This window comes from Ranitomeya variabilis, chromosome 8 (genome assembly GCF_051348905.1).
Source record: "Ranitomeya variabilis isolate aRanVar5 chromosome 8, aRanVar5.hap1, whole genome shotgun sequence".
NCBI lineage: Eukaryota > Metazoa > Chordata > Amphibia > Anura > Dendrobatidae > Ranitomeya > Ranitomeya variabilis.
The window spans coordinates 152,904,247-152,927,055 of NC_135239.1; the positions used below are offsets into that span (position 1 = coordinate 152,904,247).

Sequence of the window (22,809 nt, forward strand, 5' to 3'; positions counted from 1 at the left end):
TAATTAAAGAAGACTCTTTACCTGCAGAAAATGGGATAAATGCCTCTCGTTTTACAAACTTTCCATTCTCATCAAGGAAATGTTTTGGGTAGAATTGTAAAGGTTTCTCCCAAACTTCATGATCTTTAAGCACAGAGGACAGGTTGGGGATGATAGTTGTGCCCTGTGGAAAAAAAAGCTGAAAAATTTTAAGAATGAAACAGAACATCAAAATGTTTGCAGACATGGTCCATATATATACACCTGCTGTACTACTATGTAATGTATTTGTAAGAATGACAGCTTTGCTTATTTGCTCAGCCACAAAATGGTTTATGTTCAGGCTGATTGCTGAAATAATGTCATAATTATCAAAGTAGGCCCTGGATACAGTATTTCCATTATCTTTCTGAGAGTACAAAAATCTAAGACATTATTGATCAGATTTTACCTTAGGGATATGGTAACCTTTTATCTCCATGTCTCGGCAGGTCATATGAGGCAAAGCCAAAGGAGCAATATCTGCATATCGTTGTATTTCGTGGATCACAGCATTAGTATATGGCATTTGTAGGACATCTCCCATCATCGGTTTTCGCTCCCTCCCAATTACTTTATCAATTTCTTGCTGCACTTGGGCTGTAAACAAATGACCGTTACTATAGGAATATAGGAATATGTATCCGTACCTTAGTATATGATGAATATATCTTACCAGTAGTATAGCTACTGGGGGGCAGAGGGTGCGGCTGCCTTGAGCCCTGCACTACGCTGCTTTTACCTGTATCAGCGTGCGCAGCGCACTGATACAGTTACACTCTCTGTCAGCGCAAGGAGACACAATCTTCCTGCACTGCCTCTCTGTGGAAAATGGAGCAAAGGGAGTTTTATGAATGCATAAAAAAGATTTTATTGTTTGAACAAAACAACTATGGTCACACAAGTATATTATAAGTAAGGTATCAAAGAAAGACAAGTGAAATGCCAGCAATAGGTTACTCATAGGTTACGGTATCCCCTTGATAAACTTTATACATCGCACGTGAAACGCTCGTCAGGGTTTTAGCTCTTGCCTCTACACCAGCCTGAGGTAGTGCACACCTGTACCTTACCCTACATATGGGCTATTTTGGGGAATGATTGAATTACCTGTTGCTGGCACTTCACTTGTCTATCTTTGATGCCTTACTTATACTACTCTTGTGTGACCATTAGTGATGAACAACTACATTCAGCATTATTCCTTAGGCTACTTTCACACTAGCGTCGGGCTCGGCCCGTCGCCGTGCGTCGGGCCGAGGTCACCGACGCTAGCGTTGTCCCCGCCGCACAACGGGGGCAGCGGATGCATTTTTCCAGCGCATCCTCTGCCCCATTGTGAGGCGCGGGGAAGTGCGGGGAGGTGGGGGCGGAGTTCCGGCAGAGTTCCGGCCGCGCATGCGCGGTCGGAAAAAGCGGACCGTCGGGAGCAAAAAACGTTACATGTAACGTTTTTTGCTCCCGACGGTCCGCCACAGCACGGCGCAACCGTCGCAGGACGGTTGCGACGTGTGTCATTGCGTCGCAAATGTGTCGCTAATGTTAGTCAATGCAGAAAAAACGCATCCTGCAAGCACTTTTGCAGGATGCATTTTTTTCGGCAAAACGACGCATTTGCGACGTAATGCAGTTAACGCTAGTGTGAAAGTAGCCTTACTCGCACGAATAGTACACTATTTAGGATATTCACTGTGAGTAATTTGGTATTCACCTCGATATATTCGAGTGACCCGCCCAGCATGTTTGACACTTTATTTGCAGCCAATGAACATGCCGGGCTTGGTTACCAATCACATTTCTGCCGGTACCATCTTTGGTGTGGCATTATTGTGATTGGCTGGCCTTAGAGCATCTTAGGGGATATTTAATCCCTGCCTGCGCCATCTTGCGCACATTGCAGCCAGAAACAGAGTAGGGAGAGCGTAGTGTGATCGTAGGGAGTGTGAAATGAGCGTATAGGGAGATTTATTCTTTCATTTAGCTCTTTTAGGGTATGTGCACATGCAGCACCCCAGAGTCCTGGTTGTTGCAGTACTGTGGCTCCGCCACTATGGGGAGCTATGGTACGTCTGATTGCACTAAGGAGTTTCTCTGACCAGGTACATTCTCACCACACTTCACACTCCGGCCACCAGGGGGGGTGGTCCTATCTAGTAGGCCACTCCTCACAACTCTGGTAAAACTGGGGGTTGGACAGGAAGACAGGGAGAAGTAGCTGGGAAGAGCTAGTGAGAGGACCTGTCAGGGATGGGGATCCTGGCAGACTCCTCAGAGCAGAACTAACCAGCAAACAACGGGAATACAGAAAAGGAGAATACCAGCAGGGGTTTTGTTGAAAGAGGCAGCACCTTGCTGAGGCGCAAACAATCGGTGGCCGGAACGCCGAGCAAGTAAGAGACTTTAAGTACATTGCAAACCACGGCAGGACAGCTAATTACAGGTTGGCTGTCTCACTTAACACCTAAGCAGACAACGGAGGCAGCTGTGGGAGAGGGGCGACTCTAGAGTCCCGGAAGAACTCCAGGCCTACCCCGTCATACGGGTGCGTCCTACCATATCACCTGGAGGACGGAGAACGAACAGTAGAGACAGAAAGAAACAGTTGTGAGGACTATCCCGGGAGCTCAGCAGGGAAGAACTACAACACACAGCGCTAGAAGGTAGATACTGATTCCCACCTGTGAGGAGAACTCCTGATGTGTCGTTGGACCGGCCGGTCTCTGAAAACCCAGTTAACAGCGCTCTGGACTGAGGTCTCCAACATCTTCAGTAAAGAGGTAAAGAGACTGCAAACTGGTGTCCTCGTTATTTACCGCGACCTGCACCGTTACCACACCACTTATTGCACCGGACGTCCCCCATTGACAGACAGGGCCACGGACCGGGTCTAGCCACCGTGACAACCCCAGGACTGAGACCTAGAGGCCCGGCTCCGGGTACCCCTCGGCCCTGCGGCGGTGTGGGGGCGCTCCAAACTTGGCGTCACGAACAGGATTTACTTAAGCCTGAAAAATCAGGTCATGTGTGCCTTGGAACTGTGATTTATTGTGCTTGGACTGTACTTTATTGAAAAGACTGTGCTGTGCCATTTGCCGCCAAAATTCGCCATTGCCGCGCGCGGAGGGAGGAGCCTTGGCTACGTGGGCGGGATCGGCCAAAAGAAGCGCGGAACGGAAAGCGCGGTGAGGCGCCCATCCCGGAAGAGGAACTCCGACCTCCAGCAGGTTAGTGGGAGGAAGGGACGGCCATGTCCGAGTCGGGAGGAGAGGAGGTGGCGGTCGCAGCCGCGGACGCAGGGGCAGCTCCGGTCCCCGCAGCGGGCGAAGCCGCGGCCCTAATACCACCACCGGCTGCCGCAGAACCCGCTGCTCCCATCAGCCAGTCGGACACTGCCGCTAATGCAAAAGCCATAATGCCCTTCTCCATGCCCTACCTGCCCGGAGCGGCCTGGCTCCCACGATACTCTGGGGAGGCGCATACGTTCACTGACTTTAAAGAAGGACTCTGCAGCCTGCTCGAGTTCTATCCCCTAACCGAGCCCCAGAAGGTCCATATGATAACCGGCCAACTCTTTGGGGCGGCTCTGAGAGAAGTGAAATCCTGGCCCGCTGAGGATAAAGGAACTGCACAACAGATTTTTGCCAAGCTTAAAGCCACCTTTGATACTCGCACTGCTACAGAAATTAAACTGACTTTTTATGGATGCAAACAAAGGTCACAGGAGAGCTTGCGGGACTATGCTCTTAATCTCCAGGAGGCGATGCGGGCCATTAAGCAGAGTGACCCCGGCAGCATGCAGGATGAAGATAAAATCCTGAAGGAGCGGTTCATTGAGGGGCTCCTGTGCAGTCACCAGCGGGGCCAATTGCACTTCCTGGCCATGCAAAATCCAGACTTGACTTTTGCGCAGTTTAAAGATAAAGCTATCCAGGCATTGCAGGAGCGACAGCCCAGCCGCGCAGTACCACCCAGGCGCCCCGCTCTCACCTACCACCAGGAGGTGGCATCGGATACCCCAGTTGCCGCGGAGGCCGACGCCCAGAGCTTCGAGGACGACTCCCCTGCAGGACTCCGTCTCCAGATGCAAGAGCTAACCAAGAGCGTTGCTGCCCTGGCCCGGACGGTGCAGTCCCTGCAGGAGGCCCCCAAAGAGAAGATCCAGTTGGCTTCCAGCCCGGAGGATGTCCCTTGGATGCGACGGAGGAGGACTCCGCCGACCAGGAGCCGGCCCGACGATCGCTTCCACCAGGATGGACGACCCATCTGCCGCCGCTGTCACCAGGTGGGCCATCTTGCAAGGTACTGTCCTTTAAACGAGCAACCCCTGGGGCAAAGGGCCAACCCCCAGGAGTAGGACGGTCAGGCCCGCAGCATTGGAGAACCAAGTATATTGGAGGACGACCAGTTCTCCCTGTAGTGATTGATGGAATCCCCTTGAATGCTTTGCTGGACACCGGTTCTCAGGTGACGACTATACCTCACGTGCTCTACAAACGGTATTGGGAGGACGCTGATATTACTCGTGGCCCTGACGATGATTTCACCATAATCGCCAGTAATGGTCAGCCGTTGCCACAAGTGGGGTATAAGGAGGTCACCATCAAAGTGGGGCGGGTGGAATTGAAAGCCCAAGGGATTGTGATTGTAGATATTGATCGTCGAGAATGTAATCCCATGATGACTCTTGGTACTAATGTTATAGAAAATTGTCTTGCAGAAGTGATTGTTTTGTTGCAACAGGTGGCAGAAAACGCTGGCCACAGTGAGCAACGTGCCCTGCAGAAGGAAATCAGGGCTCTGATGCAGAGACAGCAGGTAGAGCTGACTGGTGGCGAGATTGGTCGTGTCACTGTAAGTGATTCAAACCCCATCGCGATACCTCCCAAGAGTGAAATGTTAATATGGTGTCGAGCAGCCATAGGCCTCAGGGGTAGGGACTACCAGGCCTTGGTAGAACCTGTATATTCAGACAATAGGCCTACTGTTCTGACAGCCCGGGGGGTGGTCGACGTCCGACAGGGGAGAGTGCCCGTACGTGTCCTTAATTGTGGGGAGGAAGAGGTCCACCTAACCAAGTATACCACGCTCGCCAAACTGTTCACTGTCAATAATAGTGTAATACAGACACCTGGACCCTTGGTCCCGTCAAACGTGGCGGAGAACAAAGGTTCTGCAGAGCACTCGAAAGACTGGTGTCGGGAATTGCATGTGGGCACTGACTCTACCCCATCTCATCAAATACAGGGGGCTTACAGGGTAGTACACGAGTACGAGCAGGTATTCAGCAAACACCCCTCAGATTTTGGGCAGGTGAAAGGGATCCAACATCACATCCCCACGGGAGATCACCGACCCATAAAAGAGAGATATCGCCCTGTACCCCCAGCTCATTACCAGTGTGCCAAGGACATGTTGCGGGAAATGAAGGAGGCTGGGGTGGTGAGAGACAGCTGTAGCCCCTGGGCAGCTCCGTTAGTCCTCGTTAAAAAGAAAGATGGTACAATGAGGATGTGTGTTGATTATAGGCAGTTGAATCGCATTACACATAAGGACGCATACCCACTGAACAGGATAGAGGAATCTCTGGCTGCTTTAAAATCTGCTAACTACTTCTCTACCCTAGATCTCACCAGTGGGTACTGGCAGGTTCCTGTGGCGGAGGCGGACAAAGAGAAGACGGCCTTCACGACGCCAATGGGCCTCTGTGAGTTCAACTACATGCCCTTCGGATTGTGCAATGCTCCCGGAACGTTCCAGAGGATGATGGAGAGCTGCCTGGGACACCTGAACTTTGAAACCGTACTGCTATATCTGGATGACGTCATAGTCTTCTCTAAAACCTACGAAGACCATCTGAAGCACCTGGCCGAGGTGTTCGAAGCCTTGTCCAACTTCGGCCTAAAAGTGAAACCGTCCAAGTGTCATCTGCTGAAACCTAAAGTGCAGTACCTGGGCCATGTGGTGAGCGCTGAAGGAGTGGCCCCAGACTCCGACAAGGTCACAGTGATCAAGGACTGGCCAAAGCCCAGTGACCTCCACGAAGTCCGGCAGTTCCTCGGGTTGGTAGGTTACTATCGGAGATTCATTAAGGATTTCACCAAGAAGGCCGCACCCTTGCAAAATCTGCTGGTGGGCCAACCAAAGAAGACCAAGGGGAGGAAAACCCCCTTTGATTGGAACGAAGAGCTGGAGGAATCCTTCACCTGCTTGAAGTCGGCACTGACGGGAGAAGAGATACTGGCTTACCCCGAATACGATCAACCGTTTGTGCTGTACACAGATGCCAGTAATGTGGGATTAGGAGCCGTGCTGTCCCAGGTTCAGAACGGCAAAGAAAGGGTGATCGCTTACGCCAGCAGGAAACTCCGTCCCACGGAAAGGAACCCTGACAACTACAGTTCCTTCAAACTGGAATTCCTTGCCCTTGTCTGGGCAGTGACAGAGAGATTTAAGCATTACCTGGCCTCTGCGAAATTCACCGTCTTCACGGACAACAATCCGCTAACGCATCTGGATACTGCCAAACTCGGGGCTTTGGAACAGCGGTGGATGGCCCGGCTGTCCAACTATGATTTCACCATCAAATATCGGGCAGGACACCAGAATGCCAATGCTGATGCTCTGTCCCGAATGCCCAATCTACCAGAAGTGGGAGAAGACCCGGAGGCACTTGAAGAGGTGGAGCTGCCTGCCTTCCATCGCCCCAAAGCCACTCAGAGCTCTCACCATGTGAAGGACAGGCACAAGAACCAACCGGATGCCACGCTGAATCCCCTGCCCCACCACGGATGGGCAGAAACCCAGGATAGTGACCCCGTGGTCCGTCAGGTGAAGGAGCTCTTGACGCAGGCTGGGTTGCACCCTGGCCCAGATGATCCACAAGAAACCCAACAGCTGTGGAAGGGGAGAAGCAAGCTGTTTATCCATGATGGCAAGCTGTGCAGGAGGAGCATCGACCCACGTACTCATGAATTGGTGTGGCAGATAGTGGTGCCAAGGCGAGATGCGCCCATGGTTCTGGGAGCCTACCATGATGGAGCCGGACACTTCGGATGGAAGAAGCTAGAGAAGCTACTCCGAGGGAGGTTCTATTGGATTGGCATGAAGAGAACCATTGAGAAGTGGTGTCGGGAGTGTGGTCCATGTAGTCTGCGCAGAAAGGACCGTGACAGCCAACGGGCCCCCCTGCGGCCTATCATCACCAAACGGCCGCTTGAACTGGTCGCGCTGGATCATGTGAAGCTGACACCTAGCCGGTCGGGCTATATCTACGCCCTTACCATCGTGGACCACTACTCCAGGTTTCTGGTGGTTGTGCCTGTTAAAGATCTAACGGCCAGGACTGCCGCCAGGGCCTTCCAGCAGCACTTTTGTAGACCCCATGGCTACCCAGAGAAGGTACTGACCGACCAGGGGCCTGCCTTTGAAGCAGAAGTATTCCAAGAATTCTGCCAGTTGTACGGGTGTAAGAAGATCAGAACCACACCGTACCACCCTCAAACCAACGGGATGTGCGAGAAGATGAACCAGGTAGTAATCGATTTATTGAAGACCTTGCCTGTGGAAGAACGGAATCTGTGGCTGACAAAGTTGCCTGACTTGGTGGATATGTACAACCACATCCCAGTAAGTTCCACCAACTGTACTCCAGCGTACCTGATGCGAGGAAGGTCTAGTCGGTTACCCGTTGATCTGGACATGGGGGTCCTAGTACCTGAAGATACCTCGCCGGATGCGGATTGGGATGAAGAAAGGCAGCGAAGGTACCGCGAAGTGCAAGAGTGTGTGGAGAGAAGTCTCGCCCAGGCTAGGCAGAAGCAAGAAAGGGACTACAACCAACGCGCTCCTGCGATTCCCCTGTCACCTGGTGAGCAAGTGCTTAAACGGAAGAGGAGGTTACACAAGCTCGATGACCAATGGGAAGCGGAACCGTATACCATCTTGCCATCCGACTTCGACAACACTAAGGTCTGTCTCATCAGCAAGGACAAAGGGGAGACCTCGACAGCGGTATCCAGGGATCACCTTAAGGTCTGCCCCGATAAATTGAAAGAGAGGGGCACGGCCCCAGAGATCTCCCCGCCGGTGGAAAAGGAGAAAATGTTCCATACTGTCCTTGGTGACTTTCCCCAGTCCTGGACGCTGATAAACCAAGCCGTTGCGGTACCTGTTGTAATGTTTGAACAGCCGGACCCGCCAGAAACAATGGTGGTACCAGATCATCTGGCTCCACTACCTCAACAAGCCTTGCCTGAAGATGCCATGCCAACCATTGAACCGGCAAATCCTCCCTCTGCTATCAGTGAGCCTGCCGTACCCATTGTTGATAGCAGCAGCTCTGAGAGCCCCAACCTGCCAGTGCTACCCAGACTCACTAGAAGTGTAGTTAGAAGACAGCGCACTACACCAGCGGTAGCAAGCATAGCGGGCCCTGTTAGGCCAATAGCAACCCCTGCGCTGCGAAGGTCCACACGCAGCACACAGAACCAAACTCCCCTCCGCTACAAAATGTGGAGGTATTGATAAGGGCTGCTATTTCATTAAAAAATGTTTGTATGCATATCTTTTTGTTACAGGTTGTTAAAATGGACAATAGAGTAATGGACAGTGAATTGCTCAAAAACTTTCATAAGGGGGACCCCTTTGTTTACCCGGGGTCCCCGCTGTTTCAACCACTGAACTGAGAGTCATAAACTGTGCATGACCTAACTTTTGCAACGTTCAAGAATCCTCACCTCCCGTAAAGGGAAGCATTGTTATGTTCAATTGTTATGCTATTTCAAAAGTTTGTGTGTTTCCTGTTAACATGTATTATTGTTCTTGTTTTCCCAGTCCCGGAGTACTGGATTTAACCGGGGGGGAGTGCAGCACCCCAGAGTCCTGGTTGTTGCAGTACTGTGGCTCCGCCACTATGGGGAGCTATGGTACGTCTGATTGCACTAAGGAGTTTCTCTGACCAGGTACATTCTCACCACACTTCACACTCCGGCCACCAGGGGGGGTGGTCCTATCTAGTAGGCCACTCCTCACAACTCTGGTAAAACTGGGGGTTGGACAGGAAGACAGGGAGAAGTAGCTGGGAAGAGCTAGTGAGAGGACCTGTCAGGGATGGGGATCCTGGCAGACTCCTCAGAGCAGAACTAACCAGCAAACAACGGGAATACAGAAAAGGAGAATACCAGCAGGGGTTTTGTTGAAAGAGGCAGCACCTTGCTGAGGCGCAAACAATCGGTGGCCGGAACGCCGAGCAAGTAAGAGACTTTAAGTACATTGCAAACCACGGCAGGACAGCTAATTACAGGTTGGCTGTCTCACTTAACACCTAAGCAGACAACGGAGGCAGCTGTGGGAGAGGGGCGACTCTAGAGTCCCGGAAGAACTCCAGGCCTACCCCGTCATACGGGTGCGTCCTACCATATCACCTGGAGGACGGAGAACGAACAGTAGAGACAGAAAGAAACAGTTGTGAGGACTATCCCGGGAGCTCAGCAGGGAAGAACTACAACACACAGCGCTAGAAGGTAGATACTGATTCCCACCTGTGAGGAGAACTCCTGATGTGTCGTTGGACCGGCCGGTCTCTGAAAACCCAGTTAACAGCGCTCTGGACTGAGGTCTCCAACATCTTCAGTAAAGAGGTAAAGAGACTGCAAACTGGTGTCCTCGTTATTTACCGCGACCTGCACCGTTACCACACCACTTATTGCACCGGACGTCCCCCATTGACAGACAGGGCCACGGACCGGGTCTAGCCACCGTGACAACCCCAGGACTGAGACCTAGAGGCCCGGCTCCGGGTACCCCTCGGCCCTGCGGCGGTGTGGGGGCGCTCCACACACGTCCGAATTTCTTGCAGAAATTTCCTGAAGAAAACCGGAAATTTTCTGCAAGAAATCCACTTTTTTTTTTTTTTTTGCGTTTTTTTTCCTTTTTTTTTGCGTTTTTTTTAGCATTCTGCAAGCGTAATTAGCTTGCAGAATGCTAAAGTTTTCCAGCGATCTGTAGGTATCGCTTGGAAAACTGACTGACAAGTTGGTCACACTTGTCAAACATAGTGTTTGACAAGTGTGACCAACTTTTTACTATACAGGTCCTTCTCAAAAAATTAGCATATAGTGTTAAATTTCATTATTTACCATAATGTAATGATTACAATTAAACTTTCATATATTATAGATTCATTATCCACCAACTGAAATTTGTCAGGTCTTTTCTTGTTTTAATACTGATGATTTTGGCCTACAACTCCTGATAACCCAAAAAACCTGTCTCAATAAATTAGCATATCAAGAAAAGGTTCTCTAAACGACCTATTACCCTAATCTTCTGAATCAACTAATTAACTCTAAACACATGCAAAAGATACCTGAGGCTTTTAAAAACTCCCTGCCTGGTTCATTACTCAAAACCCCCATCATGGGTAAGACTAGCGACCTGACAGATGTCAAGAAGGCCATCATTGACACCCTCAAGCAAGAGGGTAAGACCCAGAAAGAAATTTCTCAACAAATAGGCTGTTCCCAGAGTGCTGTATCAAGGCACCTCAATGGTAAGTCTGTTGGAAGGAAACAATGTGGCAGAAAACGCTGTACAACGAGAAGAGGTGACCGGACCCTGAGGAAGATTGTGGAGAAGGACCGATTCCAGACCTTGGGGAACCTGAGGAAGCAGTGGACTGAGTCCACTGTGTGCAGGAAATGGGCTACAGGTGCCGCATTCCCCAGGTAAAGCCACTTTTGAACCATAAACAGCGGCAGAAGCGCCTGACCTGGGCTACAGAGAAGCAGCACTGGACTGTTGCCAAGTGGTCCCAAGTACTTTTTCTGATGAAAGCAAATTTTGCATGTCATTCGGAAATCAAGGTGCCAGAGTCTGGAGGAAGACTGGGGAGAAGGAAATGCCAAAATGCCTGAAGTCCAGTGTCAAGTACCCACAGTCAGTGATGGTGTGGGGTGCCATGTCAGCTGCTGGTGTTGGTCCACTGTGTTTCATCAAGGGCAGGGTCAATGCAGCTAGCTATCAGGAGATTTTGGAGCACTTCATGCTTCCATCGGCTGAAATGCTTTATGGAGATGAAGATTTCATTTTTCAGCACGACCTGGCACCTGCTCACAGTGCTAAAACCACTGGTAAATGGTTTACTGACCATGGTATTACTGTGCTCAATTGGCCTGCCAACTCTCCTGACCTGAACCCCATAGAGAATCTGTGGGATATTGTGAAGAGAAAGTTGAGAGACGCAAGACCCAACACTCTGGATGAGCTTAAGGCCGCTATTGAAGCATCCTGGGCCTCCATAACATCTCAGCAGTGTCACAGGCTGATTACCTCCATGCCACGCCGCATTGAAGCAGTCATTTCTGCCAAAGGATTCCCGACCAAGTATTGAGTGCATAACTGAACATTATTATTTGATGGTTTTTTGTTTGTTATTAAAAAACACTTTTATTTGATTGGACGGGTGAAATATGCTAATTTATTGAGACAGGTTTTTTGGGTTATCAGGAGTTGTAGGCCAAAATCATCAGTATTAAAACAATAAAAGACCTGACAAATTTCAGTTGGTGGATAATGAATCTATAATATATGAAAGTTTAATTGTAATCATTACATTATGGTAAATAATGAAATTTAACACTATATGCTAATTTTTTGAGAAGGACCTGTAGATGCTGCTTATGCAGCATCTATAGTAAAAGATAGAATGTTTAAAAATAATTAAAAAAAAATAAAAAAAATGCAGACAGCCAATCTCCTCAGCGGCGTCCGTTCCTATAGATGCCGGTGTGGTTCAGGACCTGCGGCTTGTGATTGGTCGCGTGAGTCACATGAGCGGTCACGCGACCAATCACAAGACAGCGACGTCATCGCAGGTCCTGAACCACACCATCTTTAGGAACGGAAAAGAGAGCATGCACCGGAGAGGCGGGAACACTTAGGGGGCCATCAGAGGGTGAGTATATCACTATTTTTTATTTTAATTCTTTTTTTTTTACCAATTATATGGTGCCCAGTCCATGGAGGAGAGTCTCCTCTCCTCCACCCTGGGTACCAACCGCACATAATCTGCTTACTTCCCGCATGGTGGGCACAGCCCCGTGCGGGAAGTAAGCAGATCAATGCACTCCTAGGTGTGCGGAATCCCCGCAATTCCGCATTTTTAATGAACATGTTGCTTTTTTTTCCGCGATGCGATTTTTTCGCGGAAAAAAATGCAACATTTGCACAAAAAATGCGGAATACCCTGTAAATAATAGGAGGCATATGTAAGCGTTTTTTTCGCGTTTTTATCATGTTTTTATAGCGAAAAAATGCGAAAAAAAACGCGAAAAATCCTGAACGTGTGCACATGGCCTTAAGAGCTCATGAGGGTGAAGATAAGTTCTTCGTTAGGTGTAGATAGGGAGAGCTTTAATACCTAGGGAGAGTGAAAGGCAGACACCTGAGTGTTATCAGTTCACAGTTCACATCATCATTGCAAGTACATGCTGGAGATTTGTGCTATTTTGCATTGTGTGTTGTATAGGTTAAGATTAGGAACAGACTGTGGGATTAGGGAGCGATAGGCAGACTTTTTTCCACTACCATAATCTACAAATTAGCTCTTTTAAGAGGCAAATAATATTAATTACTACCAGAATATTCAAAACCATTTTTTGGAGATACATAATATTACGGTGTAGCAGCATATATATATATTTTTACAGCTAAATAATATTCCTCCGTGCTAGCATAAAGTAAAATCCTTTTTAAAAGCTAATTGCTAAATTTTATTCCTCGCCTATTACTTAAATAGCTAATATTTATCTAGCAGTTGTGCAACTGGTGCAAAACCTACTGAGTTACGGAAACATCACTATTTACAAGTAATTTCCTTGATAAAAATTTATTGGTTTAATAAATAGCGTATCATTATCTAATAGTTGTGCGACTCAAGCAATCTGGGCAGAGATAAGGAAACGTGACAATTTACCATTGGCAATAATTTTCATTAGTCCGCTGTTGCAGTGTGTCAGCAAGGCGATATAAAAAATAATAATTTTCTATTTGTTTAATAAATACGTATCTTTATCTAGCAGTTGTGCAACTGGCGTAAAGCCTGATGAGATACGCAAAAGTGACTATTTACCTGCAATTTTCGGTAGTCTGCTTTTGCTGTGTGTACTAAAGCTAATATCTGAAAAAAATAGCCACATGTTGCTAGATACAGTGAATTTGTACATAACTCCTCTATGAGGGTACTTGTGAATACTTGTACTTGTGGGTTGGATGGCAGACAAAGGCTCCAGTGTGTTAACAAGCAGCACCACAAAATTGTTCACACGGTCCAGACTCAGTAGCCAAGAGACTGGGTCTCTGAATCCTCAATCTGCTTCTCCTTCCTGCCACCATCAGGAGTCCCAGAAGAAATATGACCCCAATGCCGGTCACTCTAAGGAACTGTTTACATTCCCTTGTAATTTTTCAGGCCTCTCAATGTGCACCATTAAAGAGGATCATGAGGAGGTGGAGTGCATCGATGCCCAAACATGTGGGCACCCACAGCCAGTAGAAATCAACGTTGGGGAAGGTCTATTCATGCCTGAAGAGATGGAGGATAATAATGATGCACAGTTGCCATCAGGTCAACCAAAAATTGCAATTCGGAAGTAGGATCAGATTGATGAATTGGAAGGCGACGTGGTCAATGATGTGGCCACTGATCCAACCTGGCATCATGGAACGCCTAGCGAGCACAGCAGTGCAGAGTTGGATGGATCCATGGCACGACAACAGGCAAGAATAGGTAGTGGTTTTACCACAGGGAGAACTCTGTCAACTGTTCCACAGAGCCCCCCACTCGGCTAGGCCAAGGCCAAGGGTGCGTTGTTCCACTGTACGGTAGTTTTCTTCTGAAATTCCTTCAGACAAAACAACTGTAATTTGCAGCATCTGACAAACCAAGCTAAGAAGAGGCAAGAACTCTGGCAACCTGAGCACCACCAGTATGCAAAAGCACATGGCAGCCAATCACTACTGTAGGTGGGGAACACCTGGGTACAAAATCTGTTTCTGGGGATGAAACCACTGGCCCTTCCCCTGTGTTACAGCCTTCCCAATCTGCTGTCCATGACAACCATAGTTTTCCTGTAGACTTCTTTGGTTGTCACTGCCGGCTTGCTGTGAGCACTGCCCAGTCAGTAATTCAGCTACCTACAAGCAAACTGATCATTGCCTGTATGTAGCTGAGCCGATCGAGTTATGGCAGTTTCTAGTCTCCCATAGAGACTATTGAAGCATGCCAAAAGTAAATTAAATGTTTTTAAAATAATACAAAAATTAGAAAAATATAAAAGTTCAAATCACCCCCTTTCACCCCATTCAAAATAAAATATAAAAATCAAACATACACATATTTGGTATTGCCGCATTCAGAATCGCCGATCTATTAATTATAAAAAAGGATTAAGCTGATCGCTAAATGGTGTAGCAAAATAAAAAGTCAAAACGCCAGAGTTACTTTTTTTGGTTGCCACGACATTGCATTAAAATGCAATAATGGGAAATCAAAAAAGCGTATCTGCACGAAAATGGTATCATGAAAAACTTCAGCTCGGCATGCAAAAAAGAAACCCTCAAACAACCTGAGATAATGAAAAATGGAAACGCTACGGGTATCAGAATATGGCGATTTTTTTTTTTTTTAACAAAGTTTGGAATTTTTTTCTCAACTTAGGTTCAAAGACCATAGACATGTTTGGTGTCTATGAACTCGTAATGACCTAGAGAATCATAATGGCTGGTCAGTTTTAGCATTTAGTGAACCTAGTAAAAAAGCCAAACAAAAAACAAGTGTGGGATTGTACTCTTTTTGCAATTTCACCGCACTTGGAATTTTTTTCCCGTTTTCTAGTACAGGACATGGTAAAATGTTGTTCAGAAGTACAACTCATCCCGCAAAAAATAAAAAAGTCCTCACACGGCCATATTGAGGGAAAAATTAAAAAGATATGGCTCTGGGAAGAAGGGGAGAGAAAAAAGAAAACACAAAAATGAAAATACCACCGGGGGTTAAGGTGTTAACAGAGGCAGAATATCACCCACTCACCCACAGGTCCAAATGCTAAACACCCACATTGTCAGATCGCTAGCCCTGGAAATGTTACCAATTTGACTTGTGGAACTGAGTCTTTCCTTGACCTCTTGGCAGTGGCAGCCCCATGGTACTCGATTCCCAACTGCCACTATTTTTCCCGGTGTGCCGTCCCTGCGTTACATAAGCATGTGTTACACCACCTAACCACAGAGACGTGGACAAGTTCCTGTGGACAGGGATGCTGTATTTCACTGATGGCACATTGGGTTAACCAGCTGGAGTCTGGGACAGAGTCCGACACAGGGACACACATCTTACCCACACCAAGAATAGCGGGCCCAACTTCCATCAGGGTTTCAGTTTCTTTGTATTTCAGTTCCTGTCTCTCCTCCTCTTCATCCTCAGCAGAATTAGCCTCCTCATCACTCCACAGTTGGGAAGTCTGCAGCACTGCCTTGGCGAAGCACCAGCATGCTCTGCTGAAGCTCATGAATCGCCCGTCAGGGCCGTGGGTACTCGGTATCGGGTCCGGTCGCAATTAAAGGGGTGGTCACACTGGCAGGAACCCGGTCCGTGGCCTTGGGTGCCCAAGTAAAAGGGATGGTCTTTAAAGGGGTTGTCGAAATAATGAAAGTTTGTGACACCACCTGTGGTTCTCGGTCAGAGGTGACCGATGCTGCTTAAAGGTGTCCTCTGGGTGCGATGGTGCTGCAGCAAAGATGGTGTCACTTCCCACAGGTGAAGCGGTGTCCCCAGGGCTCCCGGTGTATTTGGCAGGGATGGTGAATGCCGGCAAATAAATGGAGGACACAGGGTTGCAGTCTTTACCTGGTTTACTGATGTTAAGCAGCTTCGGTCCAGGGTACTGGCAACAGGTATAGATGGAGTTCAGGCAGCCTGAAGACAAGTGGAAATCCCCTTGCAGGTCAGTTTGGGAGCCTTCCACTATGCGCTCGTCTGTAGTCCCTTGCTGCCTGTAGTTGTCTAACAAGGTCCTCTTTCTTCCCCTGTCTAGGGACAGTACCTGCATGGTAGGCGACTTGAGCCGTTTCTTTTGGGTCTCTGTCCACGGTGACTCCGGACTGATTGCTACTGTACCTCAGGTATTATGTGGGCAAGTCCCTTTTAGTTTCCTGCTCTCCGGTTCTGCCGTGGGACCTGTAGTTCCTCACAACCTCGGGCTCCCGGTGCCCGGTTTCTGCGCTCAGCTTAGAGAGGCCCAGTCACAGCCCTTCTCTAGCACCTAAGTCCTTCTGTGCTCCTTCACTGTCTGCTACTAACTGTCAACTCTAACTGCCTAGCAACTGCCTAGAAACTGACTCCTGCTCCCGACCAGAGACAGCAGCTCCCCTAAAGTCGGGTGTAGAGCTCCCCCTTCTGGCCTGGAGTCAGAACGGTGTTGTATGTGCTGAATACCTGTTAAAGGGATTCCTCCTGTCTCTAGGCATGGCATTAGCCTCCCCGAGAGGAAGGCAATACCATTGTGGTACCTGAACTCCTGTAAGCCCCCCCGCTCAGACAGCGGAAATATAGCGGGGGTCCCATGTCCTCATAGGCCTGGCAAGTTGTTTTATGCTAGGGGTCAAATTAAGGTCAAGGTTTTTTCCTCCATGTAAAAGCAGCCAGATTTGGGTTCTGACTGGCTTTCTTGCCCGTGATTGATTGGTTGTCAATCAGTTGCCGGGCAGATTTGGTTATGTATTCATGTTAAAGCAGTCAGATCTGGTTCTGACTGGCTTGTTTGCCCGCCTAAAATTTTGATGATTGATTGGTTGTCAATCAGTTGCTGGGCAGATTTAGTTGTTATATATACTGGGGCACCGGCGTCGGATACTCAGTTCGCCGGTGCTTGAAGAAAAGAAGATACCTCAGCAAGAGATGGAGAAGCTCCTGCAGGAACTCCTATCAAGAGCTGGCGAGGAAGACGGGGAGGATTGGCTGAGGAGCTGCTTAGCTATAAAACCTCATTTAGCAGCTTCCGAAGCCATTGCCCCTCCTCCGGTTCCAGTACCTGCGACGCCAGAGGCAAGACATGAAGCTGGAGCCCCGGCACCTGAGAGATCTCCAGCGAGGACCAGGAGGCAGAGCGCAGCTTTCTCACCTGCTCCGTCTCCTGCGGCATCCGGGCTCAGTACGTCAGCGACAAGCAGGAAGTCACGCCGCAGCTGCACGTCGAAGTCTCGCAGCCCTCCGCGGGATTTCGGAAATCATCAGCTGGGAGCGCCGTCCACGTCATCAGGAGCGGCCGGAAGAGCCAGAAAGGGCACCGGCCGTAAAAGCGCTGCGGTGCCCCTCTCCACTGGCACCCGGTCGGCTCTTGCATCTGCTGCACGGGGCTCAAGGTCCGCTCCGCCCCCCTTGTCGTCGGATGAAGAGGAGGTTCGTGTCCCAGGATCTGCCAGGCAGCCGCGCTCGCCCCATTCTGTGGGCTGGAGCGCAGGCTGTGAAGGAGGAAGAAGACCGGACAACCAAGCTGCGAGGGGTGAGACTTCTAATATCCCAATGTCTGTCCCTCAGAATCAGTTAAGAGACTTAATTAAATCTGTAGTAGCCGAGGCATTGTGCGAGGCTAGTAATGTATCTCGGGCAACAGCTTCTCCTGCTCCTTTCTGCTCAGAAGCTCCTGCCCTTAGTATTCCTCCTTTGAATCCTTTCAAGGAGGCTTTAACATGCGAGCTTTCCCCACTGGGATTCCATTTGAGCCCCTCAGTTAAGGAGCTCATCTGGAATAATCAATTTGTGGATTTATTTTCATTATTGCCAAGTAGGGATCATCCCCCTAAGTTAGAGAAGAAAGATGACAAAACTGATCATGATGACCCTAAACGTAATATTAGGTCTTTTAATAACTGGGTCCAAGCGTTTGCCATATATGCTTCTGTGTTGGGAGAGAAATCGCCTAATCTTTGTAGCCGTCTCTTCCAACACGTTGACATCATATTAGAAGCTTATAAGAACTTTGGTGGCTCTGCTTGGCTCAGTTATGATGAGGCCTTTAGACATAAACTATCAGTTCACCCTGAGCTAAAATGGGGCTCTAAAGACATTGGGTTATGGATCAATCTCATGCTTCCTATGAGGAATGCTGTTGCTAGGCAGCCTTCTTCTTCTGTCACCAAAAAAGGCGTTTGTTTTGCTTATAATGATTCTTCCTGTAAGTGGAACAATAATTGCCGTTTTCGACATGAATGCTCGTTTTGTGGGAATTCCCACCCCATGTCCAAATGCTTTAAGAAGCAGGCTGCCCAGCAATCCTCTAAAGAATCAATTTCAAAGGGCCCCATCGCCAGTGAGGCTGGAAAACATGGTTCACTGGCTAAGCAAATACCCAGACAGGGAGATCAGTAGCTTACTGTTTAACGGGTTTTCTTTAGGTTTTCATGTTCCACAATTCAAAGGTTCAGGTTGTTTTTTAGTTAAAAATCTTTCTTCCGTTAATGACTTCCCTGATGTTGCTAGGGAAAATTTTTTTTCTGAATTAGAACTAGGCAGAGTTGCCGGCCCCTTTTTATCCCCTCCGTATTCAAATTTTCGTTTATCCCCTTTGGGTATTGTTCCCAAAAAGGATCCAGGTTCTTTCCGAATGATTCATCATCTATCTTATCCAGTGGGCCAATCCCTGAATGACGAGGTAGACAAAACGATGTGTTCTGTTACCTATTCCTCATTTGATGGCGCATTGGATATGCTTAGAAAATTCGTTCCTAATGCCCTCTTGTCCAAATCAGACATTAAATCTGCCTTCAGACTTCTCCCTGTTCATCCGGATGGGTTCAATTCACTGGGCTTCCATTTTGATAACTGTTTCTTTTTTGACAAATGCCTTCCCATGGGTTTTTCATTATCCTGCTTTTATTTTGAAAATTTTTCACGTTTTTTGCATTGGGTTTTGGAGTCTAGTGGTTGTAATGCGGGTATTTTGCATTACTTAGATGATTTCCTTTTTGTTGGCCCAGCCCATTCTTCGGCTTGTGAAAATACTCTTTCTAGGTTTCTTGAATTGTGTTCATTTTTTGGAATCCCAATTGCCCATGAGAAAACTGTACCCCCTTCTTGTCTCATTGAGTTTTTGGGCATCATGATAGATTCAGTCAGAATGGAAACCGTCCTGCCTCAAGAGAAAATTGAGAGACTTCGTAGTTCTCTTGAAAATTTACTGGCAAGGGACAAAATCACTCTTAAGGAACTTCAGTCCCTGCTTGGGCTATTGAATTTTTCCTTAAGGGTCATTCCGATCGGAAGGGTTTTTTCCAGGTCGCTTTATGAAGCTATTAAAGGGCATTCTTCTCCCAATTCTCATATCAGATTGTGTTCTGATATGAAAGAGGACGCAAGAATCTGGCTAGCATTTCTAGCAGGTTTTAATGGGAGATCTATTATTCAATCCCCTTTTGTATCTTCAGATTCTATCCCCCTTGCCTTTTCTGCAGACGCCACTCTAGGGGTGGCTTGCTTGTTTCAATCTCACTGGATTTCCCGGAATTGGCCTGACAATTGGGTTTTTAAGGAATTAAACAAAAATCCTCTTATTATTGAACTGGTTTCAATCCTTCTGTGTATTTGCTTATGGGGTCGTGGTTTACAAAATTCCAGGGTTCTATTACATTCCATGAATCAAGCAGTAGTTTTTTCAATCAATACACTGTCATCCAGGAATGTTGTTGCATCAAAGATTCTGAGAAAATTGGTATTGGAGTGTTTAAACTGCAATATTTGGTTAAAAGCAGTTTCAGGCATTGGTAAAGCTAGTCAGTTAACTGATTTTATTTTGCAGCATCAGTGGTTTGATTTTTATTTACAGGTTCCATTGGCAGACAAAGAGGCGTACGATTGCCCTCTTTCATTGCAGGACATGATTCCGATATGATTCCCTATTTTATTCAGAATTCCTTATCTAACAGATCATGGGCTGATTATTCAGCCGCATGGAAGAAATGGGTTAATTTTTCTGCTCTTTTTGGCTTTGATGCCTCTGCTCCCGACCCGAATTCGGCTTTAAAATTTGCTGAGTCCATGGTCCAGCAGGGATTATCTTACTCCGCAGTAGCCAAATGCTTTGCGGGAGTCTCTTTCTTTTTAAAATTGCATGGCGGGACTGCGTTGACGGATTTTTTCTCAGTAAAGCAATTTTTGAAAGGGCTGAAAAGGGAAAAGTTTTTTCCGGATTCAAGGTGTCCTATTTCTATTTCTTTATTGACTGACATTTGTTCTGCCCTTTTACATGTTTGTAAGAACTTTGAAGAAGCGCTTTTGTTTAATTCCATATTTTCTATCTCCTTTTTTGGGGCCCTAAGGGTCGGTGAGGTAGTATCAGCCAAAAAATCGGTTTCATCCCCGCTCTTGCTTTCGGACGTCAAAATTTTCGATTCGTTTCTTCTCCTGTTTATCAGGAAGTCTAAGACGGATCAACTCGGGAGAGGAGCGGAGCTAAGATTGAATTCCTTTCCTGATTCTAGAATTTGTCCTGTATCCATTCTGTCCAAATGGATTATGTTTAGGCCCCCGGCTGAAGGGTCTCTGTTTATTCATAAGGATTCTTCCCCGGTAACGGTTTTCCAATTTAGTTTTATTTTAAAGCAGTGTTTGGCATTTTTAGGTAAAAGTCATCTCAAAATTACTTCCCATTCCTTCAGAATTGGTGCGGCTACTGAAGCATCAAGGGCTGGCCTATCTGACGATAAAATCAAGAGAATGGGTAGATGGGAATCAAAAAGATTCAGAATTTATGTTCGGCCTGATTTATATCCCGATTAATTTTATTTCTCTTGTATTCTACAGTTATTTGGATCGTTGGGCATTCATTTGTCTTCTGGGCCCGGAAGAGGGCCAGCCTGCGATCATATTCTGAGAATTTGTCGTTCCATTCATCTAAAGTTCAAGTTTTTTGGCACGGCATTCGCGGCCTGAATTGGCCTTCTTTAGTTTCTGAGGTAAAGAGTTGTCGGGAGAGGCTCCCTCATCCGGATCTAATTATAGTTCATCTCGCTGGGAATGATTTAGGAAGAATCAATACTTTGAACCTTCTGGCTGCTATTCGGTCAGATCTTACTTATTTAAGACAGATTTTTCCAATCTCGGGTATTGTTTTTTCGGAAATCATTCCCAGACGTGCTTGGCAATGTACTCAGCTTTCATTCTTGGATAAGATCCGGAAGAGGGTTAATTTCTCCATGAAGAAGTTCCTACCTCTTATTTCTGGTTTTTCTTTTAGACATACAGACTTAGAAGGTTTTTTGCCAGGGATGTTCAGAAATGATTTGGTTCATTTGTCGGATATCGGACTTGATTTATTTAATCTTAACATGGGCAATATAATCGAAAAATGGCTGTGTGGTTTGGGGGGGGCCTCGGCTCTTTGATCCTTGGCCTCTTGGGGTAAAAAATCACCCAACCTTGGGTGGATTTGGTTTATGGAAGTTGATGGAATTTTGGAATTATAAACTTATGGTTATTATTCATTGGTTATTTAGTTAAATTTTATGGAATTTGTAACTCAAAATAAAACCTCACGGCCATTTATTCCAAACTTTATAAAAGTGTCTTGTGTTTTTATTATATTATAATTATAGGCCTTATGGGGACATGTAAGCCCCCCCGCTCAGACAGCGGAAATATAGCGGGGGTCCCATGTCCTCATAGGCCTGGCAAGTTGTTTTATGCTAGGGGTCAAATTAAGGTCAAGGTTTTTTCCTCCATGTAAAAGCAGCCAGATTTGGGTTCTGACTGGCTTTCTTGCCCGTGATTGATTGGTTGTCAATCAGTTGCCGGGCAGATTTGGTTATGTATTCATGTTAAAGCAGTCAGATCTGGTTCTGACTGGCTTGTTTGCCCGCCTAAAATTTTGATGATTGATTGGTTGTCAATCAGTTGCTGGGCAGATTTAGTTGTTATATATACTGGGGCACCGGCGTCGGATACTCAGTTCGCCGGTGCTTGAAGAAAAGAAGATCCCGCCCTCCCTCCCTTTATATTGTCATTTTCTCCTGTCGTTTGGTTTTATTTGTGGGTAAAAAATCACCCAACCTTGGGTGGATTTGGTTTATGGAAGTTGATGGAATTTTGGAATTATAAACTTATGGTTATTATTCATTGGTTATTTAGTTAAATTTTATGGAATTTGTAACTCAAAATAAAACCTCACGGCCATTTATTCCAAACTTTATAAAAGTGTCTTGTGTTTTTATTATATTATAATTATAGGCCTTATGGGGACATGTAAGCCCCCCCGCTCAGACAGCGGAAATATAGCGGGGGTCCCATGTCCTCATAGGCCTGGCAAGTTGTTTTATGCTAGGGGTCAAATTAAGGTCAAGGTTTTTTCCTCCATGTAAAAGCAGCCAGATTTGGGTTCTGACTGGCTTTCTTGCCCGTGATTGATTGGTTGTCAATCAGTTGCCGGGCAGATTTGGTTATGTATTCATGTTAAAGCAGTCAGATCTGGTTCTGACTGGCTTGTTTGCCCGCCTAAAATTTTGATGATTGATTGGTTGTCAATCAGTTGCTGGGCAGATTTAGTTGTTATATATACTGGGGCACCGGCGTCGGATACTCAGTTCGCCGGTGCTTGAAGAAAAGAAGATCCCGCCCTCCCTCCCTTTATATTGTCATTTTCTCCTGTCGTTTGGTTTTATTTGTGGGTAAAAAATCACCCAACCTTGGGTGGATTTGGTTTATGGAAGTTGATGGAATTTTGGAATTATAAACTTATGGTTATT

The 22,809-nt window shown here is 47.1% G+C and overlaps 1 protein-coding gene across 1 annotated transcript in view; it reads right to left on the reverse strand.

The window, feature by feature from the left end:
* LOC143788173 (cytochrome P450 2D14-like) overlaps positions 1-22,809 on the reverse strand; it is a 388,662-nt gene that overhangs the window by 106,003 nt on the left and 259,850 nt on the right. The window contains exons 7-8 of the mRNA XM_077277600.1: positions 431-618; positions 22-163 (exon numbers count right to left, since the gene is read on the reverse strand). Of these exons, the coding sequence (XP_077133715.1) occupies positions 22-163; positions 431-618 (330 nt within the window). The remainder of the gene's footprint in view (positions 1-21; positions 164-430; positions 619-22,809) is intronic.